This window comes from Equus caballus, chromosome 7, assembly GCF_041296265.1.
Source record: "Equus caballus isolate H_3958 breed thoroughbred chromosome 7, TB-T2T, whole genome shotgun sequence".
Classification (NCBI taxonomy): Eukaryota; Metazoa; Chordata; class Mammalia; order Perissodactyla; family Equidae; genus Equus; species Equus caballus.
In genome coordinates, this window is record NC_091690.1 from 62,333,671 (window position 1) to 62,353,457 (window position 19,787).

At 38.5% G+C, this 19,787-nt stretch overlaps 1 protein-coding gene across 42 annotated transcripts in view; it reads left to right on the top strand.

The window, feature by feature from the left end:
- The window catches only part of SYTL2 (synaptotagmin like 2), a 107,739-nt gene that overhangs the window by 74,747 nt on the left and 13,205 nt on the right, over positions 1-19,787 (top strand). For 7 of the 42 annotated variants that reach the window (XM_003365364.5, XM_014741816.3, XM_070274235.1 and 4 more), the window contains 6 exons: positions 2,808-2,876; positions 9,688-9,789; positions 11,763-11,816; positions 13,059-13,106; positions 16,147-16,241; positions 19,334-19,453. In XM_003365364.5, the coding sequence (XP_003365412.3) occupies positions 2,808-2,876; positions 9,688-9,789; positions 11,763-11,816; positions 13,059-13,106; positions 16,147-16,241; positions 19,334-19,453 (488 nt within the window). Of the gene's footprint in view, positions 1-2,807; positions 5,229-9,687; positions 9,790-11,234; positions 11,547-11,762; positions 11,817-12,106; positions 12,376-13,058; positions 13,107-16,146; positions 16,242-19,333; positions 19,454-19,787 lie in introns of those variants that run through there. The other 35 variants (XM_005611999.4, XM_070274230.1, XM_070274227.1 and 32 more) reach the window with 20 other exon arrangements.

Consider the following 19,787-nt stretch of genomic DNA (forward strand, 5'->3'; position numbering starts at 1 on the left):
ATTTGTTCTCAGCCTTTAAAAGCTCTGAAGGCACTTTCTCTTTCAGCTGGTGCGAGTGGAGAGGCAATGAAAGTGCTGCTTTTTCCTGCTAGCTAGCTAACTAGCCCTCTCTTGAAGATCCTACAACTCTCAGGGGATACCTCAAACTGCTTTCCTGTACTTATACGATTACTTCAGAGTTCTTATGTTTTAAAAAACAGAAACAATGGGAAAAATCATTCTGTGTACACTGCCCCTTCACAATGTACACTTTAATAAGTCTTAATCCAACCCTATGATAGTTTCTTTATAATCGAGAAAAACAGTAGCAACGGTCAAGTTTCTAACTCACTGCTCTCCCCTCCCTTATTAGTCAATATTAAGTTAACCCTGGATCCCTTTTGCTCAGCCCTACAGTTTCATATTTGCTCAGATCAATTTACTTCTTAAAGGACAAAGAATTTTCACCACCCCTTCCCTGGGACATTTTAAATCACTTGAAGAGAACAGAATATTTTTTTAAAAATTAAAAATTAGCAGGTGCTTCTTCAAGAAATAAAAGAACTCATATTAAAGGAAATTACTAAAGTTTGAGTAAACATTAGCAAATAACTAGATGATACAGACTTAAATGTTTATTCAAAAGGTGAAAAAAATTTCTTTGGTAATATGTTCCTTTATTATAATTCATAGAAAAAATTTGGTAAGCCTTTCCTGTTTTTCAAACTGTACCTACCTGCTTTCTCACAGGCTATCTTTAAAATTTTGTATTAACTACTTGTTTGTGCTTTCTGATTTTTAAATCCCAGCTGACCTCTGCATTTGGGAGGAAGACATCATCAGCTACACCCATGTTGATTAACAGGCCTTGTGGCCTCAGAGCTTATATCGTAGTTCTGCTTACTCATTTAGTGCCCTGCTTTTTTCTCTGCTTACCACAAAAATATACACAGGTGAAAAATGGAGCATAAAAAAGAAAATAAGGACCAAAAAAGTGGTAAACTCTGTGCAAATTACGAGGGTTTGACTTTAGGTCTGAGCTTCAGTATAGTCAATATCATACTCATTATCACACTGGAAAAAAACCCAAAAGAATTCCTCAGGGCAAACAAAACATTACCTGGTGTTAATTTTTGAAATAACTGTTCTTAATTTAAGGTAATAAACTTTCGTTGTAAAACATTTGAAAAGATCAAATGTGCTCAGATGCACTGAGCCAACAGCTGATAAATGGTGCTACACCTCAATAGCTAAAGTACATGGGTCTAGGGATGAGGGGATGGAAGTAAAATTGGCCTCTTGCACCATTGCTCCCAGTAACTCTCTTCATTTAAAAAAATAAAAAAAGAAATGCACACGGAATAAAACAGATATCATCTGTGATGTCATTACCCAGCATTAACTATTGTTAAGACTTAATTGAAGAGCCTTTCAATAATTTTCAGGCATGAATATAATTTTAAATTATATTTATACTGCCCAGACTTCTTTTTTCACAAACATTACTACATTTTTTCATCGTTAAATAGTCTTCTGTTAAACAGAATTCTTAAAGATTTCTCAAAGGAACTTCACAATTATTGACATGTATTTAATAGTATGATGTGTAGTTAAGGAAGGAAACCAATATTCACTATGCCAATTATTGTATAAGAATTTGTAGTTTTGCGTTTAGCCAGAGTTGATTAAAATTAAAGATAGAATTTTATTAATATGTCCTTTAGTGCATTTGAAATGTAGCTGACTTCATAAAAATTCAGTTCACATAATTTTCAACAAAATGTGCTGCGTGGCTTAGCTTTTATAAGGAAGAGGAGAAAAGCTGAAACACCTGAGTTTTAAGTAAAGGGGAGAATGCCTGAGTTTCCTCATCTAAATGTACCCTGTGCCCTGTGATTAAGCCTTGAAAGGACTCTCTCTGCTTTCTTGATAGCTTAGAAAGAACTTAAATATCCTTCTCTAGTCTACTAGCTCTTGGTTAGCCGACATCAGGGAACTGATAGAGATCACATTTTCCATCAGTCCTCATTTTAGTTTATTTGGCTCACAGAAACTACTTCTAACTCATAAATTGACAAAGATAGATAGGGGATAAAGGAAAAGCCTCTTGATATCATGGTCCTCAAACTCCAGTATGCAAAGCAGTCACTGAGATAGCTGTTAGTAAAGATTCCTGGGCCCCATCTTCAGAGATTCTGGTTTAATACATCAGGAGTAAGGCCCAGGAATGCAGTATCCTCATTGTGCCATTCTAATGTTCTGGAGGGAGCTCCTTGTTTAATACTCCTTGAAAGTTGTTCTAACTCCTGAAATCCCCTAAGTCTAACTTATATCTTGGGTATAAGTCCCCTCTAGGGTTTATGAGTGTACCAGTGGAGGGGTGGAGTCGTAAAATCAACATCGTGTATCTTCCTGGAGTATCGTCTTTATGCAAAGGTTTGAGAATAGGAGAAAATTGATATTTAAAAGGTAACATGGGGGGCCGACCCAGTAGCACAGTGGTTAAAAGGTAACATGGATCAGAATGCAAAATTCACATGAATTTTTTAAATAAACCAGAGACTTCAAAGAAATTTCCCAGTTTGGTCTACACTCCTCACTTGCGGGAGTCTACATTTACCTTCCTTTACTGTGATAGGGCATCTTTGGCAGAATATCTTAATTAGGATGATTTACATTATTACCCCCCCCCCAAATGTTGATATAAACAGCTAGTGGTGTGGAAAGTATAAATACAAAGTGTCTTTTTAAAAGATAATGTGAGTGGTTAAATGATAATTCTTTAAGCATTCTCTTTTCTTATTTAGAAAAGCATTTCTATGTTGCAGATGAACTGTCTCATGTTGAGCCTGAACCATTTCAGGTGCCAGATCGCAGTTCTCGAGACCATCAGCAAGGTAAGCCCCCTCTCCTCAAAGCCCTAAAAGCTAAGACGTCATCACGCTCTGGTCTAAATGCCACTGAGATAAGGAAGACAACTGATGATTCCATATCTAAAGTCCTAGACTGGTTTAACCGAAGTTCTTATGCAGATGACAATAAGTCATCTCTCCAACATCCCCAAGACATAGAGCCCAAAGGAAAAACAGACTCAAAATCACAGATTGCTACTGCCTTGGTGACAGATGACACTGGTCTAAAAGAAAATGGGTCAAAGGCTCTATTATCTGCTGAAGTTGAATTGACACCTATGGGATCTGATTCAACGTTCCAGGTAAAGGGAAATATGCTGTCTTCTGGAAATTGCCAAGATAACAATGTGAATCTAAAACCAAAATCTATTAATTTGTCCCAACAAGGCAAAGAAGGTCCAGGCATATTGCAGCCATTTGAAATATATGGTCCAAATCAAGGAAGCAAAGCTCTGGACTATAGCCAAGGTTCAAAAAACACAGGAGAAAGAAGTGGGGTACTTCCCCCAACCAGTAACTATTCCTACGGTGCTCTCAAAGGATCTGATGGAGAAGACCAAGTTCTATGCAATGTTAAGGATGTTGGCAGTGAGGGAGAAGAAGAGCCTAAGCTTTGTGCTTATGAAAAAAATAGAGGAAACTCAGAAGTGAATTTTGATTCTTCAACCATTGTCGAAGAACCAAGTTTGAAAGACAACTCGAAGGCAGAGACAGAGAGCCAAGGAGGGAATACTTACATCCCCAAAGCTTCTTTAGAGTCAGAGAATATTGAGTCACCACCTGGGGCTGCCAATAACACATCTCCTTGGAAGAAACTGGAGGTCCAGCTACAAGAAGCTGGTGAGGTTCCCAAGAACCAAGTGCAAAGAGAGAAATACAAAAGAGTGAGTGAAAGAATATCCTTTTGGGAAGGTGAGAAAGCTGCTGCTAAGTTGACTCATAAAGAACCCACATCTTCATGCAGTCAGGAACAACCTTCTGCTAAAGCATATCAGCCTATGAAGTCCATGGACAGTTTATCTATGGGCCAGAGTCAATATAATCAAGTCACTGCCAAACGAGTGGTCCTAGAAGAGGATGGCCAAGCAGCCCATCTCTCCAGTTTTTATTCCTCAAATAAATCTGAAGAGACCAGGCCCCAAATATCAGGTCCATCCAAAAATTACCCCTCAGCTGACCAATCAAGTAAAGCGTCTCTGTTTCACAATAAGAAAAGCGAACCTATAAAAAGATTGCCAGTGGCAGACAGTTTGCATTATGAAAGGGACATTACCTTACCGGCCCTGCAACATCCTTCAAATGTTGGGAGTGAAAGACATACTCCTTTGGAGGAAGACAGATCTCTAATTGGTGAATCAAATCTCAGCTTTAAAGTTATGTCCCTAAAAGAAAGAACAGGTGAACCCAATACAGAACAGGTTTATAATCACTCTCAATTTGAGAATTTGAGAAAGTTTTGGGACTTAGGAGCCAATCCAAACAGTCAGGATAATGTTGAGAAGAATCCTACGACAACAAGCCAAAAAAATTCTGTGTCTTTTAATAGCCAGAAACACAAAGAATTCAGTGACATTAAATCATCAGGGAAAAATACCCATGAAATAGAGGCACTCCTAAGCCAAAAAAAAGTTCCGGCAATAGAGGAAGTAGAGAAATTAAATTCAAAGTGCACACTCCAGGTGTTACCAGATGAAACCACGTTTCCATTGAGACCACCCAGAAAGTCCAGTCATCAGTCGCCAGGAAATGAGTCATCAAAGGAAAACGTGGAAAAGAATATGGAATGGTTCATTACTCCAGTGTTCAAGAAAGAAAAGGATTACTCAGACCAAGAGATTCAAGAATCTATAGTGAAAACAACTGTTTTGTCTAAAGACTACAAAGACACTTTTAATGACAGCTTACAGAAGCTGCTTGCAGAAGCTTCGACACCAGCAAGCCAACCTTCTGGTGGAAAAGTTCATGGAAAACGAGTGCTTGAACCAAGTGTCTCTGAAAATATGACATGGCCTCGAAAAACAGATTTTGCCAATACTGAGGAAGAAGCTAAAGCACCTAAGGAGATCATTAATGAGCATGTAGACAAAACAGTAGCTCCTCCAAAGGTCAATCCAAACACTTTGACTGCTAGTCTAGACAAACTCTTGAAGGAAGCAACTGGAACTTCATCCTCTCCCATGCAAACCATGTTGGAATCTGTTACCACTAGGTTCAATTCTGAGCCTGAAGAGAGTAGAGTTTTTGAAAAAGAGATAGAACAGAGTTACCACACATCAGCCTATCAGAGAGAGGAAGAAACTTTGGGAAATACGGCTCTCCCCCAGAAAGCTGAAAGTGGTGAGTGCCAGCTAAACATGGAGAGCTTGTTTCAGATGCCTACAGGTTTTCACCCATTGGATCAACCATCCCATCTTCACAGAAAGGATTCTTTTGGGGATGTGGCCAACACTCCCCAAGATATGCCTTCTTCCTGGGATGCTCATCTTGCTCCCCAGGATGAGGCACTACCTTCTCAAAGGGAAATTTCAGAGACTGTAGAAAAAGTCATTCTTCCACTCAAACGTGTGTTGAATGATGTAAATGCTGTATTACAGAAGCTACTTAGAGAAGCTTGGTTGAGTTATCCAGTTGGGAGGGAAGTAGTTCCTGGAGAAGTAAAAGCAGAATTTCCTGAAGGAGTACAGGCAGGAGGTAGCCCTAAAAATTCTCTGGGAGTTATTTCACCATGGGCTACAATGGACATCATAGTTCCAAACAGCAAGGATTTTTATTCCTTCAATGTAGTTCCTGATAAAACTCATGCAGTTGGATCATATTTAGCTGCCCAGATGTCTCCATCAGAGCAAACCCTTAGCTCCGGTCCGACTGTTGCTCAGTATGGCAAAGAGTTGCCTCAGGAAGTGGTAGAAATTGTGAGGAAAACAATTATTCCATCTAAATCAGAGCTCCTTGAATTCAGTGCTGGCTTAGAAAAACTACTGAAGGAAACAATTGAAACCCCTTCCTCAAAATGTGAAAATGATACAGGGACTCTTTCTCCATCAAAGTTAATAGGCAGTACTGAGGTGCCCAGGCAAGCTGCTCCTGAATTCCATCCTGAGGAAATAAAAGAAACAGTAAAAAACTCTGGGGCTCCATCAATAACTGAGAGTGCTTTTGATGTTGGTTTTGAGAAACTCCTTAAAGAAACATCTGAAATTCCTTATCAGTTCCAGGTGTCAGTGGAGGAGGAAATTCCTAGGACGGAGTCTTCACAGTCAGAGCAGGCCAGGTTCTTGGAGACAGTACCCCATTTTTACTGGGCAGCTTCAGAGGCCTCTGAAATGAAGCTTAAGAGTAATGTTTTCAAATCTCAAGTCAACCAATGTGATAAAGTGATGAGAGGAGACGAAGCTGTGACTGATTTATCAGTAGATCTCTGTGATTCTGAAAGTGGGGTTGAGATCACTGGAACCCCACAACTTTATGTGGACCATGAAATAGGGACTATTGAGACTATAAAACCCCCAGAGGTCAGGGATAGTGAAAGTGAGGTGGCAGGGGTTGGAGAAGGAGCTTTTCAGGAGCATGGCTTTGAAGAGGTTCCTGAAGCAATTAGTATGTCCAGAAATAGGCAACCCATTTCTCTCCTGACGAACAATGAAAACCCTACAAAACCAAGTAAAGTTGAATTGATTCTGGTATCACCATATAAGAGACAAGAGAAAGAGGAAGAAAAAGAAGGTTTCTCTGACTCTGATTTTTCAGGTGGAAACATCAGTTCTAATGCAGAAAGCTGGAGAAATACCTCCAGTGAGCATTTTGAAATTTTTAACCCATTGGTTAATGAGTTGATTTATGGAATGCTGATGTAAAGGATGATATAGTTTTTAAAATTGAGATTAATCTGACACTCCCACATACTAAATTCTTATCACTTAAGTTCTCCCCAGGCTTTCTTCATAAAAAACTACATTTCCTTTTATATTTTTCAATCAAATGAGTTACATAGAGAAGGCTTTATACAAGGCAGTGGTTCAGAATCTGACTTTATTCTCAGTAATCAACAACAGAACTTTCAGGTTTCAAAATATTTTTTAAAGAACTTTTTGGGTTTAGAAAGTACCTCTAAAACATCCAAGCTAGTTTTCCTCCTGGAAATAATTGGAATTTCTTTCTCAATTGGCAATCCACACAGAAGCTTCTAGTAAGATTTGTGGCAAGAAATTGCCACAAATGGGCTCAAATTTCCTTTTAAGGAGCAATATTTTACCACAGTAGCAGCTAAATATCAGGAACAAAGTGCAAGGCTGGAACTTTCTTTCCCTCAGATACAATGTGTTGTGGTATTTTTGTTGCCACCCTCTCCTTCTCGTTTTCAATTATCTGTAGAATCCCCTTCTAGAGCATGACTTTGGTCAGATACTTCACCTGATTCCACCTAAGGGCATTGCCTGGCCTGCTGCATTTCTTTGACTCCAGTCTTGGCTAAGTGGATGAAGATCTTAATCGATACCACATTCATCTAAGTGGACTTTGGGGTACTGGTTTCAGTCAGGCTATAAAACACAGGGCTTGTCTCAGTTTTCTATTCTGATCAACAAGAGCATTTTAGCAGAGAAACCCAGGAGCAAATAGGAATGAGAAGTTACTTGACTAGAGGGATGAAATGATAAAGGATGCTCTCTGGCTGGGAGATTTTAACCAAAGTTGCACAACAACTAGTACTGATTGCCTTCCTAGTAGGTTAGCAAAATTTGTCATTTTCTAGCTCCCTCAGTCTCGATGGGAATAAATAAGCTTTACTTGATGGCTGACTTATGAGGTTTGGGTTCCTTTGCAAGTAGCTGTAGAGCCTCTTCTTGAAAACTCACCAAAGATTCCAGCTTTGAACTTAATTAGTCAAGTTGAAGCCCCTTTAACAAATTTTGCTGGTAAGAAAAGGAAAGTGAAATACCAGTCTCAAACCAGACATACACAAGAGTATAAGTCGGCATGTTAAAACTCATTAAAGTGGACTTTCACTAAACGACTACAGGAGTTACTAGGGTAAACTGACCCACAGGAGGAGGAGGAGGGCTTATAAATTTGCACTTACTCTGGAGACTAGTGCCTAATGTGCATAGCTATGTTTATAGTATACCAGCCTAACTGGTTGAACAGCAGAAAGCTTTTCTAAAAATGACATAAGCAATATTAAATAACCCCCTAGACAGAGCCCATGTATTTTGAAATTATAAGCCAAGTAAGAGATATAGAATGGCACAGTCATAGTTTTATATCCTCTAACCTAAATGATTATTTTAAAACAAATGCATGGGGGTGGAGTGAGAGTAGGGAGGAAACTGACTAAAAGGTCACCATAATTTTGGTGAGTAACCTGACATTTTTGACTTGTGGCTGAGCTCTTAACCAACCAGTACCTCAAGATCCTCCTTAGAAGAAAGGGGAGGGGGCTGGCTCTGTGGCCTAGTGGTTAAGGTTCAGCACACTCTGCTTCAGTGACCCAGGTTTGGTTCCTGGGTACAGACCTACACCACTCGGTGGCCATATTGTGGTGGTGACCCACATACAAAATAGAGGAAGACTGGCACAGATGTTAGCTCAGGGCAAATCTTCCTCAAGCAAAAAGAGGAAGGTTGGCAACAGAAGTTACCTCAAGGCAAATCTTCCTCAGCAAGAAAAAAAAATGGGTTCCATAGTCAAATACTTCTGGAAACACTGAGAGATTATGCACATTATTAGTATATCAAAGTTTCTGAGAAGATCAGTAGTAAGAAATCTTTAAATTTGGACACAGAGCATCCCAAATCTAATTCATCTTAGAGTCCACTTTCTGTAGAATGTCTATTAACATGGGGCAGAAATGGGATGCATTTGAGGAGAGTATTGTCTAGAGAAGTGGTTCCCAAATTCATTGACTCATTAATGGAAGCATTCGTTGATTTAGCAAACATTTTTGAAGAGCCTATTGCCAGCCACAGTTCTAGGCACTGAGAATACAGTAGTCAAGAGTGATAGTACTCAGACCAGGGCTTATCCATGATGGAGTTTTCACTGTCACAATGGAAAAATTAAGGACTGTCTAGACAAATTTTTTTGTACCATTAGTTGTATTTAATTTAAAGGGCTTTTCTTATTCTGAGGTTATGCCCTTTTTCTTTTTTTCAATTTTGGTCCTTAAAATGCCTTTCCTTTTATAAAATAAAGGCATCAGTAGATGATAAGAGTCCCCGCCTCCCTTTAGAATGCCTTAGTAAAATAAAAAGTTGACTACCTCATGCCATTTCCCAACATTTTGTTGGAAATTTTATTAGCTCATGAAACCCAAAAAGCCTACATCCATCTGGAGAATTCACCCATCTGTGTCCCCGATTATACACAGATGTTAAACATCCGAATCTTGCCTTCAGCTAATTTTTTTAATGCTCCTAAAACCACTTTGTGGCTGTCTTCAAAAGCTGAAAGTGAAATGGAAAGATTCAAAATCTGGCACAGAATAAATTATGTGCCTAAAATAGAGGTGTAGAAGACTAAGAAATCATATTTCTATTAATGTGGTAATCTTGCTTCTGTATGATTTATGCTTGCAAATACTTCTTAGCCAGCAAAACTATTTTTTAAAGGATATACTAATAGTGGAGAGATTTTATTTTCTTCTGTGAAGTTCTTCATAGAGTAAATAAAAGTATGGAAGCTTATGGCATAATGCCTCGTTTCAACCTATAATTTCAATGTTCGTTGGCTATTAAGTGTTTGGGTGGTTTTTTTTTTTTTTTGGTATTGTGCAGTGTTCATCGGTTTTGTCTTGTAACAGGTTCAGAAGAAGAACCCAGTCCCGTTTTGAAAACTTTGGAAAAGCGTTCTGCTAGAAAAATGCCTTCCAAAAGTCTAGAAGACATTTCATCAGATTCATCAAGTGAGAATAAAGTTTGCTCCACTGTTCATGCCCCCATCTAAGCTTAAAAATGCTTATGTGTTCTCCTTTGGCCTCACTGCATGCTGTTGTGCACTGAAACCCCTATAGGGGGGAGCAGTTAACAGATGAGAATAACCTTTCCCAAGTGAGCTGAGGAGGCTCACCCTAAAGTGGCTAGAACTTCGCTTTTAAAATAATGCACAAGGTTTAGTTACTAGAGCACTAGGTTTCCTCGAATTAAAGAATCCCACTTTGAGTGTTTATTCAAGTACAGTGAGTTTTAAAAGACTGTGGTAGCTAGTGGTTCTAGTAGTAATATCTAACATTTGTCGAGCACTATGTACCAAGACTTGGCTAAGCATTTTACATGCATTATCTCATTTAAGTGGCATAAGCAGCCCTGTGAGGGATGAATTGTTTTTATCCCCATTTTACAGATGAGGAAAATGAAGGTCAGAGAGGTAAAGTAACGTGCTTGGTGTCACACAGCAGAGCTGAGACTCAAAGTCAACACACTATTATCAAGAGCATTTATAAAGTGACTATGTTCTTTATGACAATGTTGGATGTCTGATGAATTTTTCCTGATATACAGATGGAATAGTCCCTGACTTCAAGGACTTTCCTTTCTCTTTTGTCCCTTCTTTTCATGCATTTCTTTTGGATCCTGGAACTATAAGTCCAAAGACTACCTGACACACGACACATTAGGCACACTATTCCCCATTGGCTGCTGCTTTAATAGGGGAAGGATTTCTTGACTACCAACATAAAGCAAAATGAGCCAGACAAATGGACTTAGAAATCACAACTTCTAGGGTTTTTGTTCTTGTTGTTTTTAAGCTAAGATGCACCCCTGGGATTGCAGATGGTCATGAGGAAATTTACTGAGTGAAAGTTAACCACTGCCAAACTCATGATTAAAAATTGACCATTGTCATATTTGGAATATTTGTTATGCATCTGCAATTAAGACTAGAAAGTTAGAATTTAAAAAGGCAAAGAAAAAGCCACTCCACTGAACAATTCCTAAAATTCAGAGATTCCCAGGGCTCTGAAGACAGTGTTCTCAATTTGGAATGCAGTCCTAACCCTACCAAAGATCTTGGAATCTCAGGGTTGGAAGGGACCTTGAAGGTCACCCATACCAAACTTCCCCCAATGCAAGAATTCCCTCTAAAGCCTCCTCAACAGGTGGCCAACCCCCACATCTGCCTGAATACTTCCAGAGAAGGCGAGTCCAATCCTTTGTTGGATAGCCCCAATTGTTCTTCCTGATGTTGGTGATGGGCCCTGAGAAAAAAACCTCAGCAACAATTGTCCAGTTTGGAAAACCCCTTGCCTGTGAAGCATGGGGCTATTTCCATGGTGCAGCTTTAAAGTACTCAGGAATGTGTAGGGTTAAAAAAAAAATCACCATCAGCTGACGGGTATTCCTGCACGCTCCCTTCCAAATACCGATACCCACTCTCACACTAGCCTGCCAAGATTCCACTTAGCAGCTGGTCCCCAGTTACATGTCTTCAGTTGACTTCCCAAGCAAGGCTCCCAGAGGCGTACACAAATGATGATGCACGCACAGAAATATTTGTTAATGACCATGGGCTTGAGAAGGTGTTAGTCATGGCTAGCATCTTAACCTTTGCAGAAGAATAGAGAGGCTGTTCCAGTGCTGTGCTTTCTCCTGCTGCCAGCCGATTGCTTGCTCTGAGCTAACCCTCTAACCCCTGGGAGTCCGTGTGCAGCAGTGTGCTGATGTAAGCTGCATCGGAGCTGAAATGGGAGCTCCCGCTATGGCACTGGCTCAAGTAGCTAATCTAAAGAGAAAGTATTTTGGGGAAGACATCTTGGTTGCACCCCTCACTGCATCTTGACTAATTGCTTCCAACTCCAGGGGCTTCCAGGGACAATCTCGTTGTTTTTTCTCATCAAGGGTCAGCCGTGTTAACCATTTGTTAATTTCTCCTGAACAGATCAAGCAAAAGTAGATACTCTGCCAGAAGAATTAGTACGTAGTGCTGAAGATGGTAAATATCTTTATGTATTTGCATGTCTGTCTGTGTTTTAGGTTCTGGGGTGGTTTGGGCAGTCACCGAGATGCAGCTGTTGGATAAATAGAAGAACGTCATTTGTCACTATGTGATGAATGGTGCCTAAGTTATAAAATGGTTTCGACTTGGTGCATTTAATGCTAACTCTTTGTATTCCTAAGGCTTCTGCTGGTGATACTGTTGTGAGGATCTCATCAGAGACCCTTGGGAAGTGAAGGTTTCTATAAATAGGAAATTGTATTTCTATGAGTATAAGCTGATTTTTGCTACTCTGACTTGCAGAACTCCTCGGGAAGGCAGCAAAAGTGGAGTGGGCTCCTGGGTTAAGTTATTCCTGTATTTGATTCTCAAGTCTCAGCATTTAGGTCTCTCTGGACATAACTGGTTAAGTTTTAGTTTCAAAGGAAGGGGTCTCAGAACAAGAGTGGGGATCCTGCCTCTGTTCATGTAAATAACTGATTGTAGACCGAGGGTAAAATGAACTGATTCTAAATACTAAGGAGCCAGAAGATCTGGAAGCTTGTCAATGGATCAGGTATTACTTGGTTCAGTTATAAAATGAATAGGAAAATAGTACCTTGATGTGGGGAGTGATGGAAATGAGTCTGATTTTTATAGTTCAGCATTTATGCAAATGTATAATTTATATTTGTATGCTGCTGTTTTGTTTTCTAAATTTCCTTCACTGTAAAAATAAAAATGTATATTAACTCAGCTTTCCCACATAAAACGTGGCAACAGAGCTCCTCAAAAGTCATTCCTTACTTTTATGTAATAGTTTTGTCTTTCTCATTTTATGTTTACAACCACCTCGTTGAAGTAGGTGGGGCAGGGATTTTTATCTTCGTTTTACAGATAAGAAAAGCTCAGAGAAATTAGGTGACTTGGGTTGGATCCTATAGCTAGTCAGTCAGTGGAAGAATGGGGACTAGAATCTCAGCTTCATTACTCCTAGTCCAGTGCTCCTTCATTTTCCATGCTGCAGCTTAGTGAATTAGAGGAAAGGTACTCAAGGTTTCCTGTGAGGGAAGTTAGACGTTTAGTTGAACAGGAGACCTTAATGAAGAGTCACACTGGGAGTGGATGAAAGCAAGCTGAAAAGCTGTCAGATGTATTCTGCCCTCTCAGTTGTGAAACTGACATTTGAGCTGTACTTTCATTTCTCTTTAATCCTTCTGTTAAAATGGTATTTATTCTCAATGTTGCTCTTCTGAGTAGATCAAAAAGCAGATCAGGAACAAGATACAAATGAATGCATACCAGGAAGTGAGTAGCAGTATCTTTCTCATAAATGACTAAAAGTTGCCACTCTCTATGGTGCTAAATATCCTGAAATAACTAACCCCATTAATAACACAGCATTTCTTATTGGTACTAAACTCTTGCAGCTCACAAAACTATTTCATTCTGACAAGGGTTTTATTAAAAACATTTTACTACTGTCTGTGTTAAAAGATTAATTTGTGGTTCCACTGAGGGAGAGTTATATATTTAAAAAATTTATATATATATGTGTTATATATATATTTACATGTTATTGCTGAGTATTATACTTTTGTCCATCTGTCTGCTCTTTGAGTCTTTGCTTAAAATGAAGTTGGCACCTTCTAATATCACTTGGCTTTTATGTTGCAGTATGATTATGAGTATTAGATCTCTTGCGGCCTTTATACAGGACTATAGATATGAAGCAATTTATAATTTATTTAGACCTAAGAAAGAACTGTACTTTGACAGTTAGTATGTAGTATGATTGTATATGCCTCTATTGTATATGTATATCTATAGAAGCAAATTTTATTATGTCCAGGGTTTAAGCTGAGTTTCAAAACTGGACTCAAACAGTATATATTTGATATAGAAAGCAAGTGAACATCTGAATCTTAAGAAATAAATGTATGTTTGTGATAGCTAATGTCCATCAACTAATTAACATCCACCACCAAGCAAAGATAATGATTGTTCACTCTTTTCTGTTTAGTCTTAAGATTGCTGTACTTAACTGTGACTACTGTCTTGAGGACAAATAGCTCACTAAAAAGGTGTTTGTGGGGACTGGCAAAGCATGCAGATACTTGTGTGTGTCTTCTTATCTTCTTACTTGCAGTCAGTTTCATAATCTTGGGCACTGGAAGTAGAAGATAATGATGCACGTGCCTGCCTCAGGAGTCCACAGCGTTTTTAATAACAGTGCCCCAAAAGTCTGTGGATGTGCTAATAGGTCTTAAGGAGAAGATCAGCTGAATGAAGGAGCCATTAGATGGAGAAACAAAGTGCTGATGCTCGAAGGCAGTGACATCTAGTCTGAAATCTGAAACTTCCCTCATGAGGTCCTCCTGCTGGAGATAAAGGTGCTGAGCTTTGGCACATGACCTGACAAATTCTTAAGAACCTAGGGAAACAGACAATCCAGGCTTCGCCCTTGGTGTGTGTTCTCTGTCTGGTGGCTGCAGAGGAAACAAGACTTCTGTCCCTTGGGGGTGTTGGGTAAAGAGGCTTTTCCAGTTGCTTTTGGACTGGCAGATACTTAAGTTTGGGCATCTTATTGTATCTTGCTATGTTTTGTTTCACATTTAGCCTGAGAAGTGAAAATAAAACATAGACATAGATGTATATGGCAATATATCTGTCTCTTCAATTGTGACCTCCTAATTAGCTTAGTTATTGGTCAAAGCAAATAGGCTAATCATGTACTGAATTCTAGATAAATTAATTTCTCTCTCTTTTTTATGGTATTTTTCAAGATGACTCTTAATGCCTAGGCTGAGATTATTCCTTTTTTCTAGTGAAGAGTGTATTCTTATCTCAAGACAAAATGAAATATGTGATCAAAACATAAATAACTAAAGCCCAATAAATGTAAAACTGACTGCATTTGAATAACGGATGATGTATTCTTTGGAAATAATAGGGACAAGTGTTATGAGAAAAGGTTTTTGCATACTCATTGGGCATACTCTGCCATTACAGGACCTAATCTTACACTGCGTCAGTATAAGTCACCGGAAAACACACACACACACACACACACACACACACACACACACACACATTATTATTTAATGGGAAATGATTAAAGCAGGCATTATCTTGTGAGACACCGTAAGTGTATCTTGATACATTTGTGAGCCTAAGACTAGGTGAGAACTACTATGTGAATAAGCAGATATTTAATATATGCAGTTCAATTTTCAGTTTTCCTTCATTAGATTTCTTTTAATTAAAGATGAATTTAGCTAATGCTTAGGGCTGAATTTGAACTTTTTGCGTTATATATAGAAATATAATTTGATTTTTATCTATGTGTTTTCAAGTCAATATATTTGTTTCACATTGAAAAGATAATGTAAAGGTTCTCTGTCAGATAATATTTATTCGTTTAGCAAATATTTATATAGGGCCTACTATGTTCCAGGTACTGTTCTAAGTGCCTTGAAAAATATTAACTCATTCAGTACAGGAGCTCTGATTCACCGTAAGAAAAGCTAAATCATTATGATTCTTAGGCAAAGAAGAAAATACTTCTCTAACTAAAGTTACACAAATTAGGAATGGAATTCATCATCTTATTCTGACTTCCACAAATATACTTACTGTACCGGCAAGAAACCATAGGCTACATTTTCAAACTAAATTCTTAGAATATCCTAACTGGAATCATTCAAACCTGGCCTTGGGATATCTCTACTGAGCATTCTCTGAGTTGAAAGATATATAAATAATTTGTATTTTCAAAAAATGGTTTTGAAATTATAGTCTTTCATAATTCTGAATGAGAAATGCTATCAGAGAAGTAACCTCCATACTCACTAAAGAAGGAGACCTTCTGTTGGGCGCTCAAGAGCCAGGAGACTTTTATGACTGAGTTGTGTACAACAATCCTTGCTGTCCAATGAAATAGTTTTTCAGCCTGCAGCATGTTAAAAATACATCTCAAGGAGATGAACCAATAAATTACAGATCTTGTGGTTCAAAGTTCTGATGGGAAAACATAAGTTAAAATTAATTCACATTGGCAGTATGTTTTAATATAATTTGAATCCAGCTCCAGTTCAGTAAAAACTAATGGTTTTTAAATTGATTTTTATTTTCTATTTGGTTCAACTCCTTGCTAGTTTTCTATATATAATTTTTGAAAACTGCATGTTGCTTACCTTATGATCCTGTGCATGTGAAGTACTGAGCCTTTAACTTTTTTACAAAAACGTCTCTGTTCATAGATGAAAGAAAAGTGTGTTTTCAACATATGCCTTATGTTTGTCTGACAATTGTAAGGATAATTTTGAATGGAAATGCTGCTGTTTAGTTTCCACAGTGCCTTCACAACCCGATAATCAGTTTTCCCACCCCGACAAACTCAAAAGGATGAGCAAGTCTGTTCCAGCATTTCTCCAAGATGAGGCAAGTTTGTCTTTTGTGCTTTTAGAAAAATGGAACCTAATAGGTGGGTTTGCTGTGCCAAGGTTGGTATGTTTGTATTCTGCCGTGGCAGAGACCAAAGAGGTCAGCAGGACTGACCCTTGCTTTTCATATCAATAGAGGTAGTGTTGTTGATCCTGGAACAAGGCAAGGCATGTCTCATTTGACTCAAACAGTAACTCTTTTTGGTAGTGAAGTCAAATTGCATAGATTTGGGAATGTGACTTTTGTATCAAAGTGGGTACAAAATAAGAAATCCAGACAGAAATATGTTGGCATGAGCTGACTACTCCTCTGTAGTTTAGAATAGAGTTGATTTGTGGAAGTTGAGTCTCGGTAGCATGACTAGCTTGAAAACATTTGTTAAAATAATATAGTAACAATGACATAGCAAACTCTAGAGCTATCTACTGAGTGTAGGCACTTTACCTACATTGTCACATTTAATCTTCCAACAACTCTGAGAGGTGGACACCATCATTATCCCCAGATGTTACAGAAAAGCAAACTAAGACTAAGAGAGGTGCAGTACCCTCACTCAGCTAGAAAGGGGTTGAACCAGGACTGGAGCCTAGATCTGGCTCCCGTGCTGTTGACCACTGTACTGACTATCTCAAGCAAGAACATGACTATTATCTGCTATTCACTGAGTATGTAGTAAGTACCAGGAACTTAATTATTCATTCTGATATCTAACTCTCATTAACTAAAGGTGGTATTTTCTACATTGTATAAAAGAGGAAAGAGCCTCAGAGAGGTTAAGTAACTTTTCCCAAATCCATCAGCTACTAAAAAGTAGATCTAGGACTTTAATTCAGGTCCTTCGACTTAAATAAGATTCTGTGTTCTTGCAGTCAGGTGGTTAGGAGCCTGACCTTTAGAGTCAGACATTTCCAGTCCTGGCTTTGCTGCTAATTTGCTGTGTGATTATGGACAAGTTCCTTACCTTCCCTGAGTCTGGTTTCCCAGTACCTACATCATTAGGTTGTGAGGAGTTAGTGAGATAATGCAGGGAGAACATATAGCACAGTGACTGACTCACTGAGTCTCAGTTTTAATGTTAGCTGTTACTGTTTGTGGTTTTAGTCTGATTTTTGATGGTGAAATAAAAAGCTACATCCTCAAGTGTTCTCTTAGTAAATGGAAGGTGATGAAAGCTCTGGACGACACATAAATTACGTCCCTCAACCACCACTTCCTGTGCACCCTTCTGTCCATTCTTGGGCCTTAGATGAACTGTATCTGCAAATATTTAGCCAATACATATGCTTATTAAGAGCCCACAGTACAGTTCCTTTGGAAAGAATCACTCCTTCTTTGAAACTAACTCATTAGCTGGAAGCCGGTGGTAGGCACCTCATGGAGTTCCTGTGGTTTTAAACCTTTGTAAATATGCTTTGGTCTTGGTTAGTCATATGAATGAACGATGTAATAATTTAAGAGGCAAATGATAGAGGTTTCCTCTTTTTATTTTTTCTCTTCCCTTCAGTTTTAACCTGCTGCCTCATAGCTCCACACAAAAGAGAGTCCAAATCATTTGAGTTTGTGCATCAGAGATGCCAAATTAAGCTGTATCATTTTACCTTACAAAGTACATGGCGTTGCACTTAATATTAAAGGAAGTGGAGATGAAGTCAGGCCTTGCTCCTTTGTCCACTGTCCCTTTGAGACTTAACATCAGTCACATTTGTTGAGTGCCAGCTATGTGAAAATCAGTGTTCCAGGTCAACAGGACAGGGTCTCATCCTTCCAATAAGTCACTAATGATCTGATGTACTAAGTAGAATGTAGTACATGCTGTAATAGAGAGAAATGGACAGTAAGCATGTGGGGAGAGTGTGTGACAACAGAGACATTAAAAAGGTATGGATTTTTTTTTTAATCCTTGAAGGAGGATTCTTTTCTCATCCATATAAATCATAAATTTTGTTTTTCTTTAACTCCTTTCTTAATCTGCATTAGAATTGGCATCTGTTACATTGATACATAATTGCATGGCCCTGGAATATGTTGGCATGAACTAACTCCCCCTCCGTAAAGGTGTTTCCCTAACCCCAGGAGCCACTGAACTGCTCCGTAAACCCTCTAACCCCAAAAGGAGCTCATTCTGAACCATGAATTTTTAAAGCTACCATCTAACAAACTTTAGATCTAAATATAATAAAATATATTATTGGCACTTTTCTTTGTTGACCTAGGTAAATATTTCCTGGAGCATATTTAAAATAAGTATCTTATTGCTATTTTTTTTCAAAAATGTGTTAAAATCTACTCTGGGTAGAATGTATAATTATAGCAACAAAAAGACAAGCACAATAGCACTATAAAAATACATGAGGTGATTTAAAAACTTTTGAATATAGGGGCTAGCCCTGTGGACTAGTGGTTAATTTTGGCAGCCCAGGTTTGTGGGTTCAGATCCCGGGTGCAGACCTACACCACTTGTCAGCCATGCTGTGGTGGCAACCCACATATAAAATAGAGGAAGATTGGCACAGATATTAGCTCAGGGTTAATCTTCCTCAGGGGGAAAAAAATTAAATATATGTAACTTTTAGTTGAAACAGATCAGACTAGCATTAATTTTTCATAGTTTAATTGTATCTCAAGTAAAACATTTTACTTTGAGAAAAGTTAAGACCATGTTAATGAGAGGAATTAAGCATGACATTTTATGTTTTGACAGTAAATCTTAGACCTTTTATTGTCTGGGTACAGTTAGTTTCTCATACATATCAATAAAGTTCTCCAAGCAACATAAATATATAATATTAAGAGAGTGACAAGCTCATAGGTGTGCTGTCTTCTGTAGCACCTTGGGGCCACTTGGTAGGTGAAAAAAAATCACTTCGTTATTTCGGTAGCTAAGCACTCCTCTCCTCCTTAGGTGAGGTCCAAGGCAGACTACCCACCGCATCCTGAATCCCTTCCCTGGCAATTAACACTAGTATCCTTTGACCTTGGGAAATGTCATAGATCAGTGGGATACCATGATATTATCTTTATCTAAACCGAGATCTGATCTTGACTTATTCTGAATTTAAATTTTGTGTATATTATATGATGTTTTGTAGAGTGATGACAGAGAAACAGATACAGCGTCAGAAAGCAGTTACCAGCTCAGCAGACACAAGAAGAGCCCAAGCTCTTTAACCAATCTTAGCAGCTCCTCTGGCATGACGTCCTTGTCTTCTGTATGTAAACAAAGGCTCTGTGTTAATATCTCTCCGCTTCTGCCAACTTTGCTCTTCCATGCTCCTGCTCACTGTAAAACAGCCTCCTGTTGTATTTCTCAGATTCCGAGGGCACGAGCTTTTTCTCTAACCCACAGTTAGTTCTGGCTAGCTAAATCTTCCTTTTTCTTTTTTTTAACCATAAAAGAGTTCATATCCGTTATAAATAAATATGTTTTAGGAATGTAAGTACTTCAAAAATAAACCTAAACTACCACTAAATTTTTCTGTGTAACAAATGGGGTAACTATCATAAAGTCTGCTGATATCAGCTATGCTTTTATATACTGTTTAC